Source organism: Glycine max, chromosome 10 (genome assembly GCF_000004515.6).
Source record: "Glycine max cultivar Williams 82 chromosome 10, Glycine_max_v4.0, whole genome shotgun sequence".
NCBI classification, from domain to species: Eukaryota; Viridiplantae; Streptophyta; class Magnoliopsida; order Fabales; family Fabaceae; genus Glycine; species Glycine max.
In genome coordinates this window covers 42,120,042-42,144,321 of record NC_038246.2, presented here as the reverse complement: position 1 = coordinate 42,144,321, position 24,280 = coordinate 42,120,042, and the positions used below count along the sequence as shown (strand labels likewise).

At 34.2% G+C, this 24,280-nt stretch overlaps 2 protein-coding genes and 2 pseudogenes across 2 annotated transcripts; 2 read left to right on the top strand and 2 right to left on the bottom strand.

The window, feature by feature from the left end:
- The first annotated feature begins 4,182 nt into the window (after window positions 1–4,182).
- On the top strand, window positions 4,183–10,181 carry LOC100795281 (WAT1-related protein At5g07050-like; annotated as a pseudogene).
- LOC100806085 (electron transfer flavoprotein subunit beta, mitochondrial) lies at window positions 8,885–12,406 on the bottom strand. Its single transcript, XM_003536199.5, has 4 exons — window positions 11,734–12,406; window positions 11,570–11,650; window positions 10,343–10,437; window positions 8,885–9,193 (listed from the first exon to the last, which is right to left on the bottom strand). The coding sequence occupies exons 1-4, from the start codon at window positions 12,091–12,093 to the stop codon at window positions 8,968–8,970; spliced, it is 762 nt and encodes a 253-aa protein (XP_003536247.1). The 5' UTR covers window positions 12,094–12,406; the 3' UTR covers window positions 8,885–8,967.
- LOC100805559 (adenylate kinase isoenzyme 6 homolog) lies at window positions 12,355–14,133 on the top strand (annotated as a pseudogene).
- Window positions 14,134–19,026: 4,893 nt separating this feature from the next.
- LOC100794749 (RING-H2 finger protein ATL16) lies at window positions 19,027–20,904 on the bottom strand. The gene has a single exon (XM_003535392.5). It carries the CDS (start codon window positions 20,282–20,284, stop codon window positions 19,181–19,183), a length of 1,104 nt encoding a protein of 367 aa, XP_003535440.1. The 5' UTR covers window positions 20,285–20,904; the 3' UTR covers window positions 19,027–19,180.
- Window positions 20,905–24,280: the final 3,376 nt, after the last annotated feature.

Here is a 24,280-nt window from a genome sequence, read left to right as displayed (position 1 = left end):
CCTCTTCCGTTAATATGGTAGAGGAAAGTGGAACAGTTAAGCAAAATTACAATGCTAAAGGTAACAAACGAAAATTTCAAGGAAATAAGAACAAAGGTCCAAACAAACATACAAAATTGTCATGTTGGAAGTGTGGGAAACCTGGTCATTTAAAGAGGGATTGCCAGGTGTTCAAAGGAAAGAACAAGGCTGGTCCAAGTGGGTCTAATGATCCTGAAAAGCAACAAGGTCAGATTGTAGTGAATAATTTTAATTCGAATACGAATTCAAATTATGTATCACTAATATTTGATGCATTCTATGTGCAGGATGACGACGTTGCTTGGTGGTTTGATTCGGGAGCAACAAGCCATGTGTGCAAAGATCGTCGTTGGTTCAAGGAATTTAGACCAATCGATGATGGCTCTATTGTGAAGATGGGCAATGTTGCAACTGAACCAATCCTAGGATTAGGTTGTGTGAATTTAGTTTTTACTTCCGGAAAAAGTTTGTATTTGGATAATGTCTTATTTGTACCTGGTATTCGTAAGAACTTATTGTCTGGTATGGTTTTAAATAATTGTGGTTTCAAGCAAGTACTTGAAAGTGACAAGTACATCTTGTCAAGACATGGTTCGTTTGTTGGATTTGGTTATCGTTGTAATGGAATGTTTAAATTAAACATTGATGTTCCTTTTGTTCATGAATCTGTTTGTATGGCCTCGTGTAGTTCTATAACTAATATGACAAAATCAGAAATTTGGCATGCTAGATTAGGACATGTTCATTACAAAAGATTAAAAGATATGTCAAAAACAAGTATGATTCCTCCTTTTGATATGAACATTGAAAAATGCAAAACTTGCATGTTGACCAAGATCACTAGGAAACCTTTTAAGGATGTTAAAAGTGAGACTAAAGTCTTAGATCTTATTCATAGTGATTTGTGTGATTTGCATGCTACTCCATCATTAGGTCATAAAAAATATCTTGTTACTTTTATTGATGATGCATCAAGGTATTGTTATGTATATTTATTAAATACAAAAGATGAAGCTCTTGATAAATTTAAAATTTATAAGAAAGAGGTAGAACTTCATCAAAATGGGCTAATCAAAACTCTTCGTACGGATAGGGGAGGTGAGTATTATGATCCGGTTTATTTTCAATCTACTGGAATAATACATCAAACTACAGCTCCCTATACACCACAACAGAATGGTGTAGCCGAAAGGAAGAATAGAACCTTGAAAGAAATGGTGAATTCCATGTTATCCTATTCAGGTTTAAGTGAAGGATTTTGGGGTGAGGCTATGTTGACAGCCTGTTACTTGTTGAACCGAATTCCTAACAAAAGGAATAAGGTTACCCCATATGAACTTTGGCACAAAAAGACACCAAATTTGAGTTATCTCAAAATTTGGGGATGTAGGGTTGTAGTCAGGCTTACAGAACCTAAAAGGAAAACCATAGGTGAAAGAGGTATAGATTGCATATTTATTGGATATGCTGAACATTCTAAAGCATATAGATTCTATGTGCTAGAATCTAATGATTATGTTGCTGTGAACTCGGTTATAGAGTCACAAGATGCTATCTTTGATGAACAAAGGTTTACATCTATACCTAGGCCAAAGGACATGAATTCCATGTCGAAAGTCTCAGTTAATATTGAGGATATACCTTCAACTAGTACTGAAACTAGAAAGAGTACGAGAGTAAGAAAGGCTAAGTCATTTGGTGATGACTTTCAACTCTATTTGGTTGAAGGGTCAAGGAATGATATTGAATTTCAATATCAATATTGCCTTAATGTTGAGGAAGACCCAAAGACTTTTAGTGAAGCAATGGCTTCAAGGGATGCTGTATTCTGGAAAGAAGAAATGCAAAGTGAGATGGATTCCATCATGCAAAATAATACCTGGAAATTGGTTGACTTACCTCCTGGATGTAAGCCATTAGGATGTAAGATGATCTTTAGGAGAAAGATGAAAGTGGATGGTACTGTTGACAAGTACAAAGCTAGATTGGTTATCCAAGGCTTTAGGCAAAAGGAGGGTATTGATTTTTTCGATACATATGCTCCTGTTGCTAGGATATCCACTATTAGACTGTTGTTAGCACTTGCTGCTATCCACAATCTGATGATTCACCAAATGGATGTGAAAACTGCATTCTTAAATGGTGAATTGGATGAAGAGATATACATGAAACAACCTGAAGGGTTTGTTATGCCAGGAAATGAAAATAAGGTGTGTAAACTGATGAAATCTCTTTATGGCTTGAAACAAGCGCCTAAGCAATGGCATCAAAAATTTGATGAGGTTGTGTTGTCTAGTGGTTTTGTTATAAACCAAGCAGATAAATGTCTATACAGCAAGTTTGATACTCATGGCAAAGGAGTTATCATTTGTCTGTATGTAGACGACATGTTGATCTTTGGTACCGACCAAGATCAAGTTGATGAAACTAAGGCATTTTTATCTTCTAAGTTTGATATGAAAGATATGGGGGAGGCGGATGTGATCTTAGGAATAAAGATCAAACGTGGAAACAATGGTATTTCCATCTCTCAATCACATTATATTGAGAAGATATTGGAGAAATTTAATTTTAAAGATTGTTCTCCGGTAAGTACTCCCATTGATCCTAACCTGAAGCTATTACCTAATAAAGGTGTAGCAGTGTCTCAACTTGAATACTCAAGGGCGATAGGATCACTCATGTATGCAATGATTAGTACTAGGCCTGATATAGCTTATGCTGTTGCTAAACTCAGTAGGTTTACAAGTAATCCTAGTTCTCATCATTGGCAAGCTATGAATAGAGTATTCAAATACTTAAAGGGAACCATTGATTATGGTTTGACATATACTAGATTTCCTTCGGTTATTGAAGGTTACTCTGATGCAAGTTGGATAACCAATATGGAGGATTATTCATCCACAAGTGGTTGGGTATTCCTCCTTGGAGGAGGTGCTATCTCTTGGGCATCCAAGAAACAGACCTGCATTACAAATTCAACAATGGAATCTGAATTTGTAGCTTTAGCAGCAGCTGGTAAAGAAGCTGAGTGGCTAAGAAATCTGATCTATGAGATTCCATTGTGGCCCAAACCTATACCTCCCATGTCTATCAGGTGTGATAGTCAGGCAACTTTGGCTAAGGCATATAGTCAAGTGTATAATGGGAAGTCTAGACACTTGGGTGTTAGACACAACATGGTTCGGGAGTTAATCATGCATGGTGTGATATCAGTGGAGTTTGTGAGAACTCAGCATAATTTGGCCGATCATTTAACCAAAGGGTTAAGTAGAGATCTCGTGAAAAGGTCGGCTGTGGGATTAGGATTAAAGTCCATCTGAAATCTCTTATGTTAAGATACCCAATTCCCATCTAATATGACATTAGGTGCTGAATTCAATGTGGAAAGCTTAACATGTAGAGATTGGAACACATCATCGAAAGTATCCCAAAAGGAATGTGTTCGGTTCTGTAAGTTAAGGAGGTTGACGTATAACTTCTCAATGGTTCTTTTGAAAAATTGCATTTACAGGTGCAAGAAAGAAAAGGACTACCTATATAAGCATGAAGTTTAGCCGCTTCAAGAAGCTGGGACTTGGCTTTGATATGCTTATGAAGGATAGGGACACAGGCTAGTAAAACTAGTGTCGAGCAAGAGTAATGTTATAAACTATTGTGCAGATTATCTTCATGTATTCATTATGAATAGAAAGGGTTCAATCCTTAGTGACACCCTGATATTCGAATATTTGAAATGTGTAATTTGCTAAGATGAAATTCAATCGTCACGATATTTCATCTATGCAGTAGTTTGTGGTATGTTATGACTTTGGTGATTTGATCGGTAATTACACTAAACTGGGGGAGGTTTGTTGGACATTTTAGTGTAATTGATCTCTTTATTATGTTAAAATAAGAGTGCACGCTTGTTTTAATGTAATAACGAGATGTTCGGTTTAGGCAAAGGTTGGAAGTTACATGGAAGTTACTAAAACTTCCATCAACGGTTGGAAGTTACATGGAAGTTACTAAAACTTCCATCAACGACAATTTTTAAAAATAAATAACTTCCATCAACCGCCAATAACCACCTGTTCTTTGATTATAAATAATCATCCTGGTTCAGAAAGCATAACATGTGAAAAACTCACAAGACCAAAACAAAACTCGTGAATTATAATCTTCTGATTTTATCCGATTGAACAATTTTGGTTGAACCCCGAAATTTGATTCAATCTGAAAGTGTTTATACACGACTTCAGATTTATCCAGGATTATCTCGATTTTCAAAATTAACCAACATTACAAGCTAAAGTAAATAAACCGGAAAATTGTAAGCAGTAGTGACTAGTGGCAATATTTTTGCATATCAATGATTTGGAGAAAAACAAATTTCATACTAAAACGGTGGATGTAAGATCATAAAATGAACAGCAATATATGAGTAAACTATGCAGGAGGATGCCTGAGCTCATGATCTTGGGAGGTATATCGGGTGTGCATATAATTTCATCGGTGGTGAAGGTTAAGTGGTTTACATGCACTATAGTCTATCTAGCTGCCATACTTATAGAATGTTAAAACTTAAAACTTAATTTTAACATTTTTAATTTTAATATAAAATTTAGAATAAGCTTCATTGTTTAAAATAATTGGAACTTAATTATATAGCTGCCAAACGATAACATGAGATCGAACACGAACTACATGAACTAGCTGTACGTCAAGAAAGAAGCTTCATTTTTTATCCCTTTCTTATTATAACTATATAATTAAGACCCAATTGCCTCGGATACATTATAAAATTAGACGACTAACTGCACAAGAGTGACAAGAGACATGACTTCATAGTAAAAATAATTTGAACAAATTTTTAGTTCAGGGATTATCTTAATGCCTTTTCGAGATTAATCAAAGACCAAAAGTAAGAAGTTTCCAAATCAATGAATAATCACTTCTTATCTTATTATATCAGATGCATTAATTCATTGAAAATAGAAAACGGTTATCAATCAAGAAAATTTGAACTAATTTTTGATTCAGGGATTATCTTGATGCCTTTCCGAAATTAACCAAAGATAAAAGATAAGAAGTTTTCAAATCAATTTTTCCCTACCATTAAAGGACAAAGATGATTAAATTAAGTTATTCAATTTTGGCTCCACGTGTGATGTTACTCTATGTCAGGACACAACATATAAATTACTAAAGAAAATATTTACTTATGGTTTTGGTTAAGTAAAATCTTCAACCAGCATTTATCGAAAATGATAATGCATTTTGGTCAGGATTTTGAATACATTTTGTGGGAATTTTCCTTAACTTGTAGTTATATATTACATTAGTTTGTGTTGAGCATCTTAATTGAGAGCTTGTGAATAAGCACAGGAAACAAGAGAATCACTAAACTTATTATGGAACAGAAAAGATGTTCTTTTGTGACTATATACAGAGATTTCAAGCCATACCTGCTCATGGTCTTAGTCCAGGTTGGCTTAAGCATCTTATATCTGATCACTAAAGCCTCCTTCAATCACGGGATGAGCCCTTGTGTATGTAACTTATCGGCAGATAGTAGCTGTGGTTGTGATGCTCCCTTTTGCATACTTTCTAGAGAGGTACATATACTTTTCTCTTCAAGAGATGGTCTGCATTTGCATGACTTTTCTTTGTGTTATCAATCTGGTAGCATTTTAATATCTAGCATTTACATTTCTGATAATCTGATCAATTTCAATTTGTTTGTTTCAACAATTGAATTTGTTATAATCCTAAAACTTTGTCATGTAGCTGACAATTCATGTTTTCTTGCAGAAAAGCTAGACCACACTTGACATTTTCTCTTTTTGTACAAATTTTTGTGCTTTCTTTGCTAGGGTAAGTGCAAATAAATATGCATGTTTCCACACCATACGAGAACTCAAGTATGAAAACTTGATTTGTCTAATTTTAAAAAATTCAGGAGTAGTTTGACTCTTAATATTCACTTTGCAAGCCTGAAATACACAAATCCTACCTTCCTTGTTGCAATGCTCAACACCATACCTACCCTTACCTTCATTCTTGCAGTGGCTCTCAGGTTCGCTTAATTCTTTATCTACATGATTTTGGAGTTTTTAAGACAGAAGCCATCATAATATTTACATTTTATATTTGATCCCTAAGAGTTGAATTAAATGCAGGTTTGAGGTTCTTGATCTTCAAAATCCTTGAGGGATAGCAAAAGTTTTAGGGACCGATCTCCCTAGCTGGTGCTTTGATCATGACGCTATACAAAGGACTCGTTATGAGAAATTTATGGCCTCCTCTAATCCATATTCCAAGAAAAAGTGCTGCTATCAATGAGAGCTTGAAAGGCTCACTTCTTACAGTTTTAAGCTGTGTTACATGGTCTATATGGTACATTATGCAGGTTTTCCCCTTAACTCAGTCATAACTATTTATAAGTTTTACGTGCACATTTTATACATCATACATCAATACATCAAGAAAGAGCTGGCTTCAATACAATATATATATATATATATATATATATGTGTGTGTGTGTGTGTAAAAAAAAGAGTTCTAATAAACCACTAACTGATTCCATATTTCCTAATACAACAACAAAAACCTTATCCCACTATGCGAGATCAGCTATAACTCCATCTTATAATGGAAAGGAAATTACCAATTCTGATATCTTGTGATTGTGGAAATGCAGGCAGCCACTTTGAAAAGATACCCTGCCCCACTATCACTCACCACGTGGATGTGCTTCCTTGGAGCAGCCCAATCAGCTGTTTTAACTGTTATAGTTGAACGCAACCCTTCAGCATGGACTATAGGGTTCAATATTGACTTGTGGTCCACAATATATGGTGTTAAGTATAACTAATCACCTCATAAAGAGTACAAAGTTTTTGCACCAAAAGCAGAAGAACGAAATCTAGAGTTCTAACGATATCAATCATTGATGGCAGGGAATTGTCGTAGCTGGTTTGATAATCTACGTTATACTATGGTGCAATGAGAAAAAATGGCCAGTTTTTGTGACAATGTTTTACCCTCTTTGTACGGTATTAGTGAATATTGTAGCGTACTTCGTCCTTGGTGAGAAACTTTATTTTGGCAGGTAATAATCCATGCCTCACAATTTTTATTTTTCAACATTACAAAGCAATGAATTGCAGATAAATCTACAAGAACGATATTTCTACATGTCTGTTAGACTGCTCTATCTGTAATTTTGCATTAATACAAATCCTTTTTATGTCTCCAAAGTCCCAAATACAAACATTATCTTAAAATTTAGAACATGTAGTAAATGGACCATTTTCACTTTGGAAACTGTCATTGTACTTTCCAAAACAAATAAAAAAAAAAGAAAGTAGAACAAGTAGTTATAGCTTTATGGCTTTATGCCTTTATCCATGAATTACAGCATGTGACATTATTTATTTATTCTTCTACTCCACCCTAAATTGAGTAAAATCATGCACATTCGGCATAACTTTCTTTGGAATGAGGATTATAGTTCTGAAATTTGTTTCTCATGAAATCTTCTTCAGCATCATAGGAGCATTTGCAGTCATCATTGGACTTTACTTGCTACTGTGGGGCAAAAGTGAGCAAAAGGTTTCGAAGTGCAGAAATGAAGACCCAGAATGCAAGTCAACAACTTTAGCTGGAAAGTAAGAAGTGCCCGTTCAAGTGGGAAGAGAATAAAACAATAGAAATCATGAAACTTTCTAGTCAATCAATAGTCATGTTTTGTCCAAATATTTTTGTACGAAAACAAGCCTTCGCTAAAGACTTGTTGTCATCAAGCTAACCATAAAATTTTCTTAATCTGTTTTTTGCACAATTATACTTGTTATCACAGATCTTTTCTTTTTAATTGCAAAGGAATTACCACAACAAATTATAATAAGAACCATGTGACTAACAGGGAAATTTTGCCATCAAAGAATACTTCTAGCCTATTCTAACACAAGTTACTTGCTAAAGTAAATAAACCAGAATATTGTAAGCAGTGTAATGTTTTAATCAAACTTCAAATTAAGAGAATTCATTCCCATAGTGTTCACAGCAATGTTCGGATAAAAAATTATCCAGCGCCATAGTCATAGTGTAATGTTGATTTTGCTCTTCATTCTTTCAAGCATGGAGTAGCGTGTGGAATATCTCAAACAAACATGCTGAAATTTTTTTAAGAGTGAAACAATGAGTTTAATTTATATACATTGTTAGTGCTAAACTTAAATACATAACAGTTTGTGATTAAATTTACACAGCATATATACTCATACGAAATGTTTATGAAAACGGTCAAATTATTTTTAAGATTAATTGTCAACGTTTAAATTCCAAAATCAAATTGCGTGAAATATCACAAAGAGACCTCAATAATGTTAATAACTTCCACTCTTTTTCTCTAAATATATTTAGATTACACTTATTTTTTAAAATGCATTATAATTTTTGTAAAAAAAAAACTACCAATTTTAATATTTTACTCTATTTATATCATCTTATCATAGCTCAAAAGCGACCAAAATCAATGGTAAAACCATTAAAATTATCCATTTCCTCTTTACTAATGTCATATTCTACAATCATTATGCGTATAAATTAACTGATGATATATGTCTCCAGTTTTAGTCCGTGAAAATGCACTTGTTACCTGAAATAGTCCTACCCAACTTAACTCAAATTAGTGATACATCTAATGACTAGTATGATATTTGGATATCAATTATTCAAAACTTTAAAAAGAAAAAAAAAAAAAAAAGCATCTCTAAAATAAAAATGGCACTATCTCCACAAAACAGTGGTTCCCATTCACCAGACGACTGTCAGGATTGGATTTAGACGTAGGATCTACGATAAATACAAGAAATTAAAAAGGAACATTATTTAATTCATTGAGTCATTTGATCAAAATCAGAATGTTGGTACAATATTATTCACAGAAGAGAATAATTAGATGACATTAGCTTCATGTTTTAGTTTGTCAATCAGCTCATCCACAGAAGAAAGAATAACCCCTGCTTTTCTCTTGGGAGGTTCTGTGACTTGAACTATCTCCAAATCAGATTTGATTTCTACATTCAACTCCTCCGGAGTGAATTTTTTTATGGGTTTCGACTTTGCTTTCATTATGTTGGGAAGAGTAGCATACCTTGGTTGGTTCAGTCTCAGATCGGTGCTGAAAGAAGAAAAAGCTCAAAATTCACATATCAGAAAGGGTTTTAAAAGAATGGAGAAAAACACACTTGTTAAATCACCAATTACTATTACCAAGAAATGTCCAAGTCATCCAAAAGTTAGAGCAACCAAATATTATATATCTTATGTCACTGCTCATTTGAAGCACTTTGACTGAGGTTTATAGATCACGTGGTTACATTTTGTGATCACATCAGTTCCAAAGCATTGTTTTAATCAAGAAAATTCACAAAAGATAATCTTATATGCAATCAAGACACTTGATATAGTTCAATCATAAAGATGCGCATCCCAGAGAAATTTTAAGAATAGTAATAAAAGAGTCACAATTTGAAGATTACAGTGTTAAACAAGAAACAATTCATGTTTGCATTCAGAAATTTGGCAAAGGGTACAGTTTTTTATGCTTCAACGATAATTTTGCAGAAAGTAGAAAAACAAATAACTGTGTGGGAAATTACATGATAATAATGGTTCTACTTACTGCAGTAGCCTAGAATCTAGATACATAGTAACTTAGGAAGTAGAGTTAGAATTAATCATTTTTCTGTTGTAAGTTTTGTTTTGTATTTAATAGGTTTGTAACCATCATGCATATAAAATCTCTTATGGCTGAATGCATTTTCACTCAAGCTTACACTCACTAGCAGTCATGAAAATATTATTTCCTTCAATCTCAAGTAACTATTAAACCAAAAACATAGCATTAAAAAACAGATTCTACCACACTTTTGATTTTAAATGTCCTCACACAAAACGATGTAAAAATAAAATGAAAACTACAATCCAGTACTTCATTATACATTTAACATGATGTTTTCCTTTGTTTTTATAATCACACCAAGCAAAACAAACTGGCAATATCATTCAAAGAGAAAGCTTTTCTGACTGAGTGGTTTAGACAGTATTATAGGTTGCTTCACGATCCAATGAGTTAATTTGAACTTAAGTTATGAATGAAATGAAAAGAAAGTGGAAAATAAAAACAGAGAAAAGGAAATTAAATCCATCTTAGGCCACCACCATGCGGTGTGATACATATATACCAAAGAGAGAAAGTGCAAAAGGGCAAAGCTTCTTAAGAATATAGATAGGGTTGATGCAGCAGACTTAAAAGAATCAAACTTACGTTATTACTGCTGGTAAGTTTAGACACACGGTTTCAATACCATCGTCAACCTCTCTGTCAACTGTGGCAACCTGTTTCTCTTTGTCAAGGACCACCTACTGGAAAGCAGCAGTTAGTTATAAAATAATTTGATATTTTAGACTAAAATTATTATTCAAAAACTATAAGACTGAACTGCAGTTTTTCTTGGATATCTGCTGCATATGCCTACTTAATAAGTCATTAAGAAATTCTACCACATGAAAGCTTGATTACTCTAATTGAAACCTAGCAGATGACCCTGTATCCTTCCAAGACAACTAAGTGACAAATAAAGATAATTCTTTCCTAAAGAAGTGGCCTAGTTCATCAACTTGGTCAATAATTTTGTTAAGAAACAGTTGGACACAAGATGCAACAATGACCAAACTATAAACTACTTTTGAAAGAAAAATGGATGTGAAAATTGAAATGATGGAACAAGGTTTGATATAACAAGGAATTAAGGATAAGTTCCCTTAACAATATTGAAGAGTAACAAGAAACATATTTCAGAATCAGTAGAAGACTCCAGTCCTTCAAAAGAGCAAAATTCCAGAAAACCATCGATGATACCTGAGTTGCTGAGCCATTACTATTACTACACATACATTGATACGTATATCCATAACCATAAGAGGAGTTCCCTGACTGTTTTCTTTATTTTAATCTAACAAGTTGGAGGCCTTTAGAGAGCTTCTATACTGGAAAAAATGCTCTATATTTCCTCTAGAGAAGTTCTCAAAAGCTCTTCTAACTTGTATCCAAACAAGCCCTTAGGCTTTGAAAATCCCCAAACCATGGTTTGGAACTTTTGCACAAAGCCACAATCTGGAGACAGAACCAAGCATGCAATTTAATGTTTTGTCATATATACATACCAAACTTAAGGTGTAGTGTTTATACCTGTTTTAATAAAATACAATAAAATGAAGAAAGGAAGTTGTGTAACTCATCTCTAATGATTTTTCACAAAGACCTCAATAGTATTCCTATTAGGATAAATAAAAGATGGATGGGGGCAATGATGCACAGAGGCAACAGTATGCAAATGATTTGAAGGAATCAATTTGGTATTCAAAGAAAACATGTACCTTTGATAAAACAGCAAAGAAGAATGAAGAGAAATAATAATGATAATAATTAGAATAAATTGATATGTAAGTTGAGCACATGATAGATAGTGATAAAGGAATGGAATGGACTAACCTTAGAAGCAAAAGTGCCTTGAGGCCAGTTGAGGAGTCCTGCTATCATCTGGCCTGTTTGATTGCAATCGTCATCAATGGCCTGTAAATAATAAAGAAGAAAACAAACACTTAATAATCATAATACAAACATAATAAACCCCAGATAAAAGGAAATAGTAATACCTGTTTGCCAAGGATGAGAAGACCGGGTTTCTCAATCTCGACGAGTTTTCTCAAAATCTTGGCAACAGAGAGAGGGTAGAGAGAAGCAGTTGACTCGACATGGATGCCTCTGTCGGCTCCCATGGCAAGACCGGTTCGGAGAGTGTCTACAGATTGAGAGGGTCCCATGGTGACGGCGACAACCTCGGAGGCCAAGCCAGACTCCCTGATGCGGAGGGCCTCTTCCAGCGCGATCTCGCAGAAGGGGTTCATCGACATTTTCACGTTATGGGTCACCACCCCTGTCTTGTCGCCCTTCACCCTGATTTTCACGGCGTAGTCCACCACTCGCTTAATCGCTACCATTATCTTCATCGTCATCGTGCTGTGCCTTTCTCTGTGTTTAGCGGTGTAGCAGAACCAGAAAAACAGTGCATGTGCTTCCAAGCTTAAAAGAAAGAAACAGAGAAAAGATAGACATTAATTAATTTCTATCTTACAAATCTATTATCTGTATTTTCTTTGGCTTCTTCTACGTTCTAAACTCAGAAAGAATCGACGTGTAAAGGTCGGTGGCGCTGCAATTGATCTTATCCTACAGCTTAGGCTTATCTTGTACGACACGCCAAATAATAATAATGCTTTAAAGTTGAAACCGCAAACACGTGCACTAACACTAACAGACAGAAAAGAAAAAAAAACCTAATTCGTGAGAAGCCACCGCACAAACACACAAACCCTTTCTTCCGGTCGCACATCTCTGTTCACTGCTCGTCCCTTTTCCAGGTTTGATCATTTCCGTCCCCTTTTTGTTATCCACAAATGTGTTTCTGTTTCTTATGATGATGAGATTTGTAGTATCATACCATTTGCGAAACAGTAAAAGTGTACTCTGCTTGTTGCTGTGATGGTGGTCGAAGAAGAAAATGGCAAGAGGAAGAAGGCAAACATCTGGTGACTGGAAAGACAACCGTGTGCACTGCTCTAGCAGAAGCCACCCAGCTCCGCCACATCAATGTCGGTGAATTAGTCAAAGGAAAGAACTTGCATGATGGATGGATGGGATCTTGGGCTTCATTGTTATCTTCTTAATGAAGACTTGGTAGATACATCTTTACTTTCTTATTTTACACATCTCAATTTAGAAAAGCCAATTCCTTTTGTGGTGCAACAACATATGGATTTTGATGAAGTTCTTAAGTTCATTTTGTTTGAAGGATGCGTAGATAATAGGTGAATAGATTCTGTACTGTAACTAAACAATGATGATCCTTGTAAAAAAAATTGAGGTGGTAGATATATTGAGCTTAGAATTGGAGATTATGTCAGGGTTCCTTTCATTGGTATCAAAGGTGCATGCTACTTAATGTTATAATGTTCCTGGTTCAATTTCTAATACCCCTGTTGGAGATTACAAATCACATTATTTGGGTTGAAGGGGACGGGAACATATCTTTGCCATTTATTCTTACTCTGGTGTCTAATGCTTTTGCAGCTGTCCTTACCCCTTTTCCTTCTTCATTCTTCTTATTACCATAGTGCATACAAATATTGAACTTCTAATCATTCAACTGTGATAAAAGACATTGAAACTAATTATTCTTCTGAATTTTCCTCATGATCTTAGTTGTTTGTTTATACAATTGGTTATGTACATCGAGTTGTAATTTATTAGGGCTCTTCCTTGCCAAAAGAAAACGAAGTCCCTTTCTTATCTCATGTTGCGAACCTACTTCTCCAATTATGTATCAGGATATTTTAGTTTGATGCTGAACTGCTACCTGGATTTGGTTTATGTTATGTTGGGTTACATGAAATAATTTTAATATTATCCTCATCATTGACACATTTCTTGTCATCATGTTTATGTTTCCTGATTTATTGGCTTTACAACTATATCTGTAGGTCTGTGATGAACTTGAGGATGTTATGGAAGCGGGGGGAAACATTGTGGACTACCATGGCTGCGTTTTCTTTCCTGAGCGATGGTTTAATTGTGTGGTTGTACTTCAAACTGATAACACCATTTTGTATGATCGTTTGAGTAGGAGGTATGGAAGCACTTGTAATTCTGTTATTTAACGTTGGTTTTGCTATACTCTATTAGTGGTTTCATTATCATAGCTTACTTTCCCCGTATATGTGACAGAGGGTACAAAGATTCAAAGCTTTCAAACAATATTGAATGTGAAATCTTCCAAGTTCTGCTTAAAGAAAGTTACTCGGAGGAGAAAGTGATTGCAATGAAGAGTGATAATATTGAAGACATTAGTAGAAACGATGCAACTCTGACAGATTGGGTCAGAAATTGGTCCTTACCCTCACAAACTTCTTAACATAAAACAGGAGTACTTTGTATATACCTAAAGCAGATTTGTAGAATCATAAGAGTTTACTCAAATAAAAAAATATATTAAATTACAAGTGTGTTCTAGCTTGTATTAAAATACAAGTGTGTTCAAAATTGCCAAAATCAATTAGACTTCAAAATTGCCAAAGTGTGTTCCAACTTCAAAATTGCCATAGTTTCAATTAGACTTAAAGTGGTACAGAAAAAACATGCTTACACTTTAACAACTAGTCCATGTTTCTGATATAGAATGCAGCTTCTATTATGAGTACTATCTTGTAAGTTCTTGTGCAGAATTTATCCAAATTGGGCTACAAACAAATTAGGATGTCTTGTCAAATCTAAATTGTCTGAAGTGGTACAGAAAAAACATGCTTACAGGCTTCTACCTTAAAGTGGTACAGAAAAAACATGCTTACACATTAACAACTAGTCCATGTTTCTGATATAGAATGCAGCTTCTATTATGAGTACTATCTTGTAAGTTCTTGTGCAGAATTTATCCAAATTGGGCTACTAACAAATTGAATTTTCAGGATCACTGGTTTGTTGCTTTTTTAAACCCAAACTCACTGAACCATTCATAATAGAAATCCATTTACTAACACCTACAATTAGAGAATTCTGCTACAGGAATACAAATCCCTCAATTTCAATGAATAAAGTCAATGAACTTTAGAATTTTGATAGTAAATTCATTCTTGAACATATAAAGAAATTAGTTGCAGTCTTGCAGAACAAACTAACATCACTAAAGTGATTATTGAAATCTCAGTTTTCATTGTTTAAAAATGCATACTCCTCAATTACTCACTCAGAAAGTAAGAAATGTCATACACGTGCAGAATAACAACACAGGAACAATAAAATCAGCATCATAAAGCAAAACAAGGAATAAACAATGGATCAAAGTTGACAATCTTCTTAATCTCAGTAGACAGTAGTCAACATAATCAACCTACCAAAAATCAAATATAAAACAATAAATAAATAACTCACCCTACTTCATTAACTAGCAAAGAAATCAAATCGAGTTACCCCTTTTTCAGCTCAGTAAAAAAACTCTCAACTCAACTATTGAACATTTTTTTGTCAGCTCAACTGCTCAACTACTTAACATTATAATAAGTTTGCCTCTACTGATTATGTATGAAGATATCAATATAGCATTGTGAGCAAACATTTGAACACAAATTGAGAGAAATTTTTAAAATAAAATAATAAAACTCTTCATTCAGAACATAATAACTCAAAGATAATCACCTACAATTCTGCTACAAGAATACAAATCCATTAAAATTCACATATGTATTTGATTATGAACAAAGATAATCACACAAAAATCATTAAAATCGAATGCATCTAAGCAACAAAACAAAAAAAGGGATAGAAGCAAATATAGACGTCAAGCATCAATCATGTTACAATCTCTTAATATATTAATGCAGATCTGTTTCTATTTTTACCCAGCAAACAGGCATAGATTGTTGTTGAATAGCCAACATACATCTTAAATAAATCTAGAATTGATAATCAAATTGACTCTGGCTGCTAAATTAGACAGAGTGACAGAACCGTTCTTAACCAGCAACTCAGCGAGTTAGGTCATGAAAGGAGAGGAGAAATTACCTTAGCGTCGTGAAGTGAAGCAAAGCTTGGAGCGCGAGTGAGGACCAGCGTGGCAGCAGCCAGCGACGACGAGGACCGCGACTAAGGGCCAGCTATGACGAGGACCGCGACTGAGGGCTTTCAAAGCAGAACTCGAACAAGGTGAGGTGAGTAGCTCAGCACGGAGTTGCGAGTAACGTAGTAAGTGAGTAAGCTTCAAAACGACGTCGTTTCATAATTTTTGTGAACCCACCAACTCATAACAGACTCGCGAGTCTACCTAAACTCGCGCTAAATCGGACGATCCTACTCCGGTTTCGATTTTACTTCCGATTCAACTCGCCGATCCTTGGTGGAATCGTAAAATCGTACGATTCCACGATTAAAAGTGCGAGTTTAACAATCATGATTTGCAGTGTAGTTGAATTCTCTTGCAAATTTTGGTGTGGTGTGTATTTGGGACAATTTTTTTATGAGTTTTAAATTTGAAAATTTATTGCTTGTTGCTGGGTCATGTCCATCTTATTTCCTCCACTTTTGGAGCTTTTTAAATGGGTCTTACCCTTCTCAAAAAAAAAAGAAAAGGGTCTTACCATTACACTCCACGCATATATACTTTTCATAATTTAAGCAATCCATCTCTTTAACTAAACAATTATAAAAATCTTACTAAATAAGTCCCACAAGTAACCTTAGATACCTCTTTAACCCAACAATTCTAAAAACCTTACTAAATAAGTCTCGCAAGTAACCTTATATCTTTATATTTTATAATTTTTTTTATTATTAGTTTTTTAAGGGTTAATTATATTTTTAGTTATTTAACTCTCTTTGTCTTTGATATTTTTATCGTCCCTCCCCCATAAGTGTTCATAAGCTATTGCTTTTTGCACCTTCCGGATTGCTTTTTGCATTTTTTTGGCTTTCGGATCAGCTATTTTATAATGTAAAATTACATTTTGAATTGGATGCACTTTTTTATATTGCAAATTGGTCAATCTGGAAGGTAAAAAAAATATTCTGAAAAGGAGCCGGAAGCAATTTTAGGAGTGCAAGAAGCGACTATCAATTTCATATCCATCGCCAAAAACAAAAGACAACAAAATGGGTGTGGATGTCATCTAATTTGTCATCATATAGTCCAGCTCTAGTGAGACAAAATTAAAGAAAAAGACCTGTGAAGTTCAACCACTGACCTGATTAACTAAGCACTAATTTGAAATTATGTAATAGCTGGTAGACCAACAAAAAAATAACGAAATTATGAAATAACAGGTCGTGTGAAGATACACTTTCCACAAAACTCAGAATCCAAACAAGAAATTTGATCCAAAATGCAGCCACCTACCACCCTCTCTCTAAAAAAAAGAAGTTCTTAATTATCACTATTGAATAAAAAAAATACAGCTAATGGAACTTAAGGAATACTTTTCATCAAAAATTAAGATATAAATGATAAGATAATTACATAAAAAAATGAAGTAATGTATTTAAAAGTTTTGAAAAATGAGAAGGTAGGAAAAACAAACATCTTGGAAATGGAAGAGTTTTATATTATCTTAAACTATATACAAAAGTAAAAACACTTTTTTATTACATAGTAGTTATTACTAATTTTGCCCACAGTACCATTTTTTCTCTCTCTAAAAGCAAAGTATTATTATAAATGAGACTAAATTTTGAAGTGTAGAAATTATCATAATAGATATTCCTATAGTAGTTATTACTAATTTTTTCTTACATTACCATCTACAAATTATAATATTTCATCATTTTCCTTTTATTTGTTCATTTTGAAAGATTAACAGATATCAAAGAAATATAATTAAAGTTATATTTTTACACAAACATGCAATAAAAATTTACCTTATTATTAAATCATAATGAATAATATGACTTGATAAAGTACGATCAACTAATGCGAAATTGTTTGAACTTAACCAATTCAAAAAGTTTTATCTTTTATAATAATTTTATTATATTTTCTTTGTACCTGCAGTGATAACGAAAAAAGGATATTTTAGGAACTTAGTTCACACCACACAAATTAATTAAAGGAAATTTTAGGAAGTGTGTATATAAAGAGGTGATTCTAAGATTTATTATTATGTGTATTCTTCTTTTTGGTAGAATCTTCTGATTCTTATATACTACAAAGTAAGTAAAATTTCTGACAAAAGAAAAGAAAAGGCAAATAGAATTGAGAAGCATTAAAAAATGATAACAAATCTTGCATTCACTGTCTCGTCCTATTCCAAGAAAATGTTTTGTTATATATATATATAAAAGAAAAATTGTTGAGTTGCTTTCAAAAACACCAGACAATGAGGCCCCATGACATTGAAGATCATTTTTCCTCTTTTTGGGGATTAGCTTTCTTTGAACTTTTGGCTGTGTTTTTCCCCCTTACCTTTTTGACAAAGATGTGGCATCTCACGGGTTCCTGAAGTGTGCAACAGATCTTGTAGCCCCTGCCCATGCTTACGTGCACATGGCCTTGAAGGAGGACTCTATTATGAGAAAGAATAGAAGGGGATTCTTTGGACAAAAGTTCCAATGCTTTATTTTAGAGTAAAAAAAATGTCATATAAAATAAAAGGTAAAAAGATCATATGAACATTAAAGTTAACCCTTTCAGCGAGCTTAAGAAATTACTATGTGCAGACAAATATATTTGGTAGGGCAAAATCAGAACTACAATGATGATTGATGAACTACTACCAATAAATTTGGCTGTTCTTTCATTAGTTAATAAAAAAAATTTCAACCGCAAATTAATGATTGATTCCTACTAGCTGGAAACAGATGAAACTGTGGAACAAAAAAGCATCACCAAACCAACCAAATATGACCAAACTTTCCTATCCATCCACCAGCATTACAACACACACGGTTTGTACAGAAATATAATTTTGGTGGTTGTGTACTATACTATTTATCAATGAAACAAGGACCCCCCACCCTTCTTTTAAAATAAAATCTGGGACACCTTCACCTGTCTACTTTATTCACCCTTGGATTCTCCATTTAGGTAATTGGTCGAGTTATCCATTTCTTTTGCTTTATTTCCTACCATTACTTTTACTTTAAAGGAAGATTTGCTTATTTCTTTTTTGATATACCTAGAATAAGACATGGCACAACTTAATTGATCCATAGCGGGAAAACTTTTTTCCATTAGAAAGCTATTATGTGATGATTTCAGCAATAATGCTCATCGTGATAGCTCCTTGCCGTTTGAAGCAAACTAGACCATACCACAACACCATGCCATTATTTTTATACACACTCAGAAACATACATAAAACAGAAATAATGGTTTTAAGTTAAGAATTAAATCCATTTGAATATTTGTGTGTTATACAATCCTATGACCTGTTCATACATCTAACATAGTAACATCTCTATCTCATCCTCACCAAAAGAATAAAAAGAAAAAAGGTAAAGACCTAAGAACCTTGCAAGTTGCAAACATAATGGAAAGGGGGGACGAGGGACAAAAGAGAAATTTCAGGGGTCCAAAGAAACAGGTTGCACAGAACTCCTGGATCTACTTCCATGTCCAAAGGAAAAGAATGACCTCTTAGCTCTACTACCAATTCCACTGCAACCTTCAATGGAGTTGACCTCATTGACTTGCCAGTTCTGATTCCTCAGAGCTTCTTGAACTGCTAAATAGAACCGTCTATCCCCTGATGAGTCCATGGAGAAAGACCTTCTGATTGGTTGCACTGAGAAAAACTGGTCATCTTTGGCTCTAATATCAATACACTCATCCCCCATGCTTGTCACTTTCTGCAGTTTCATTGCTTTCTTCTTCTGCACATTTCTATGTTCCAATAGCTTCCTTGGTGAAGAAGGACTAATAGGACATGTTGGTAACTCCAAAGCATTGCCTCTTTCTTGCAAATTCTGGCTTCTATCATGATCACTACCCAATTCAATCACAACAAAATCTTCATCACCACCAATGAGGTTTTCCCTAGGTGGGGTTTGATCATGAGGGTAAGAAGAAGAAGAAGGCCTTAGGGTGAGAAGCTGATCAATGTGGAATCTGCTTGTCAAGGAAATGCTTGTTCTACAAAGAGGGCAATTGGCATTGCTCTGAAGCCAAACATCTATGCAATCAATGTGAAACACATGGCTGCAATTTGGTATAACCCTCAGCTTCTCATCTTCTTGAAACTCATTCAAGCAAACAGCGCATTCGCAGAATCTTCTCTCTCCAAAGTCTCTATCATCCCCTTGTTGTGCTTTGTATTGAGTCACTGGGATTAACCGGATCAGTGCCTCATCTAGTCCACGAGTATCTGTGGCTGGTGAGTATGTTGGTGGTGGATCTTCACGCCTTCTAGATGGAGAGAAACGTCTCAGAACATCAATTCGATGCCAATTGAGGCAGCACTTGATCACAAAGATGTAGTAGCTCACAAGCAAGAATGCTGTGGCCATTATTCCTATTATGGCAATTGCAATGATGGGAAAACTGGTGCTCGAAGCATGTTGATGTGGATGAAAGATTGAACTCCCTGGACTTGTGATTGGTGAAAGTGCTTGTGGTTGTGACCCATGTTGTGACACATAAATCAAGTATCTTCTGCTTACAAGATCCATACCAGATGTTAAAGATAAAAATGCTGGCAAATTGGTTCCCTCAGATCTTGAATATGAACACAATACATGAATAGAAGAACTCAACAATGTAAGGGATTAGAGAGAAAACAAATAGCACTTTCTTGGGAAATCTACTTGAGGTAGGCTATGGTTGTTATTCAATTGAAGATGGGTGTGAACAAAGTTAATGAAACAAGTACATGGTTGTTATTATCAAATAGAGAGAAAAAAAAACTAGTTTTGAATCAATGATGGCTGAGGAGAGAATTAAAAGCAGATTCAAGACCATTAAAACCAATGAGAAACGGAGGAGTGCGGAGAAGGGAGAAGAGAGCAAACCTAGGCGGTGTTTAAATGAGGGTGGTGGTGGTGAGAGGAACACATTAAGGTCATGAAATTCAATGAAAATGTTGACAAAAACAAAAACCTGTTTTTTATTTATTTAATTAAGGTTGGAGGGTAGAGTCTGAGCTCAGACTACGTAGTTGGTGAATTTCTCAGAGGTTCTCAGTGTGTTAGGCTAGAAAATTGTATTGTTCAAGTGCCTCGGACACTGCTCCTATATTTTATGTTACAGCAGCGTATAATCCAATTTAATAATTGGAGACTTCATAGAATGTGTGACGGTCCATTAAGAGTGATAGAGGACAGGTTAACAAGGACCAATGCCGGATCATTGCACCATAAATGATTGAATAGTTTGAATTTTTTAGGTATTATGTATAATCATAGCTATACTATTTGAAGGATTCCATCATAATTAACCAAGGAGCGTACAAATAATTCCGTTGTGTCCTTAAAAGAAACCACTAGAGAATCAAAAGGAGTACTTTTTTCAAATAATTATCGTCCATTTCTATACAGCTTTTTTCTTCCTAAGACTTTCAAAATCATGTATACTACCTTGATGCAAATAGATTATTATCGCGTAAAAATAATACACACAAATAATCTTATTTAATGAAATTTGAATTGATAAGAATAAAATGGTTGCATGTTTTATTATAAATGCCAATATGTACTATTTATATTGGTACGAATGGGTAGACTACATACTTAAATATCCACATACTTTATGGTACAGAGTTTCATGGTAATTAATGTGCTGGACTAAAAATCACCTTCAGGATTTCCTGGCTCGTGTTTTATAAAGTGTTTGACCCCACAGGAGAAAAGAAAACTTGGAATGGAAATTTAGATCAGAACGTTAATGATAATCGCATCTTCACATTCAATCAATCATTCACACGTTATTAATCTAAAAAGATCAAAAGCATTTTTAACTCACCCACATCGGTTGGAGTTTAATTGAGCACGGTAGAAAATCATAAAGATAGAAAACAAATTACAGCGACAAGGTTAATGTGTGTATATATATATAACTCAAGGTTTTCTTTTCTGAATTAGAAAAATTTATGTGAGTTGTCCCAGGCTTATCAAGATCAAGACAGATCTCAAAATTCATTAAATGCTTACGTAAGTGTAGATTATTCTCCAACAAAATTCTTACATCAAGAACGAAAATCAAATCATTTTGTTTTGAAATATGAATTTGCTCTTTATCAATTAACTGAACAAGTATATAACTCAAGGTTAACAACCTAACAAGGGTTTCAATTAGATACATCCTCGTTCAATCATGATCAATGATAAAGAAAATGTGTCACACACCACATGCAGCCCACCAATGAGTCCTTAATCAAAGTGCTGACCCGTTGACTGTGTGATCAACACTGTTGCCCTTTGCCCCCCGCCTATCTTATTTGAAAAGCTTTAGCCAGATGAAGTCTAGTGGTCTATAAGTCAGGGGAAAAAATTCTGGTGGGTCCTAAATTCCTGATACAGTGATTTTGTAGCAAAGTCAAATATGTGTGCAGTGTTGTAATCTTGTATATAAAAAGGGTCCAGAACCGACACATATTCACACTTTGGCTTGTTGACAAGCAGTGGAAAGAGATCAACTAATGTGAGAAAAAAAAACAGACACGGTTGCCCTTTTGCTTTCCGAGTTTCAAAAAGTGTTTCACACATTAGTCAAAGGTTGAGGCCTATAAGCCCTTGTGGCGTCTGCCAGAAGAAACTTCTTCCCCCCACAACTTTTGGACAACATTAATTAACCAATCGTTTGAAATCTTAGCCCCTGTCCAAACTTGCCAGAATGGAAAAAGGAAAATAAAACCTACCCTTCTGTGTCCTGATAACTTTCTCATGTTGGGCATCATTTCAATAGTATTTGTGTATGAAACTTTTGTTCTCAGCTTTACCTAAATCAATAATACTTATTTCTTTCTTTCGATGTGAGTGGATACAAGTAATTAAAGATCTAAAATTAATTCTCGTCCTGTTTATGAATACGTACTTATGATGTAACTGTTATCTAGCTTAATTGTAAATCCTCGTTAGGGAGATTCATTGATGTCTAGTTATGACTGAATGAAACTGTTTGTGACGCGATTAGATCTATATAGTAATCTTTTGGATAGCCTATGCTGATAGCTCCAATATGTTATTTTGTCCATAATACAGTGTTAGAAGTGTCTCCTTACTCTTACAAATCAAAATACTTGTCCAAGATGAAAAAAAAAAAAGTTTGATTGTATTTTTTTTAAAAGAAAAGTAAAATGGATTTTATTGATGGAAGCATAAAACAAGCTTTTAGCACAGCAAGATGTACTAAAGCTTAACAACACAAAAGTTTGGTTGTATTGGTAACTGTAACGTATCCCTTTTTACACGCACAAAATTTAAAAATGCATTTTACAGTAGAACAAGTCATGGTTTCTGGGGTGTATTGCATCAAGTATGTGTGCTGGAGAAGCTTAGTCAAAGTAATTAGGTGAATAAAAACCTTTTAATGTGTACAAGTACGTGTCTTTCGTATTGTTAATTAAAAGAATGAAAAATTAAATCTATTCATCATTTTAAAAATCAATCTAATTTGATTATGCATAAAACACATGATAGTCCTTCTATGACCAGCTGCGTTCATATTGAGAAGAGGTCTCATGATCTCATCTAATCTAAATATTGCATAATATATAATTCCTTCACAGAGAAGTCGCAGAAAACAAGAGGCAGTGGGCAGTGACTACAGATACTATATATCGTCAATTTCTAGGTTGGATATAGTATATGACTAACATTTCTTTTTTATTGCATATATTTCACTTTCACGTTTAAAATTCTAATTCAAAGTCTAGCTTGGTCTTCAAGCTTGTTGAGTACTAGAGTTATATTATTGTGATGAATTTCTTTTTCCCCATTTAATACGATGGCAGCACATGTTGAGCATATATCTGTAGCTAGTTAATGGTTTCTATATGTTTACAGTGAAATATTGGACCACTTGTTGTATTGTGTTGAGGGAAAATAATACAAATAGTAGCGTGACGAGAAAGAGGCACATGGATATGGTAAGGAAGCAACAGCTGTTAATAGACAGTTTACTTGGGAAAAGTGCCGAGGACACACAAAGTTTTGAAAAAAAATCCTTAAATTTTTCACAAATAATTGTCCATTTCCTGTCACTTCAGGACGTTAATGGGTTGCGTTTGTTTTTGGTTTTGGGTGGGGGAGGGAGTGGTGTGATTTCTACTGTCAAACAAACAAAATTTCTTCGCTTCTTTAATGTTCCTAGACTGTGAATACTCAATACTTAGTAGTACATAATATTACAATTATATTTAATAGCAGAACTGCAACTTTGAAGGTCTAATATCGTCCCAGTTAAAAAAAAAGGAAGAAAAAAAGAGTAGTTTTAAGATCATCTCCTTAGCCAGTTTTAATATGGGTTATATGTTTTGGAAATTATTGATAAGTATCCTCTTAAGCTTTTAAGTATCATATTCTGATTTGGCTTAATATAGGTTATATGAGATGATGTAGTCAACCCTAATCCTAGATTTGGTTGTCATACTTCAATTAGTACTTTTCCAAGGATAATTTTACCCATAAAAATAAAGATGTGTTAAAAAAACATCAAAGACCAATATTAAT

Coding starts and splice junctions, on each gene's coding strand:
- LOC100806085 (XM_003536199.5), bottom strand. CDS start 12,093: ATGACGATGAAGATAATGGTAGCGATTAAGCGAGTGGTGGACTACGCC. Junction 11,651..11,733: donor TTCTCATCCTTGGCAAACAG/GTATTACTATTT, acceptor TATTATTTACAG/GCCATTGATGACGATTGCAA. Junction 10,438..11,569: donor AAGGCACTTTTGCTTCTAAG/GTTAGTCCATTC, acceptor GCTTTCCAGTAG/GTGGTCCTTGACAAAGAGAA.
- LOC100794749 (XM_003535392.5), bottom strand. CDS start 20,284: ATGGATCTTGTAAGCAGAAGATACTTGATTTATGTGTCACAACATGGG.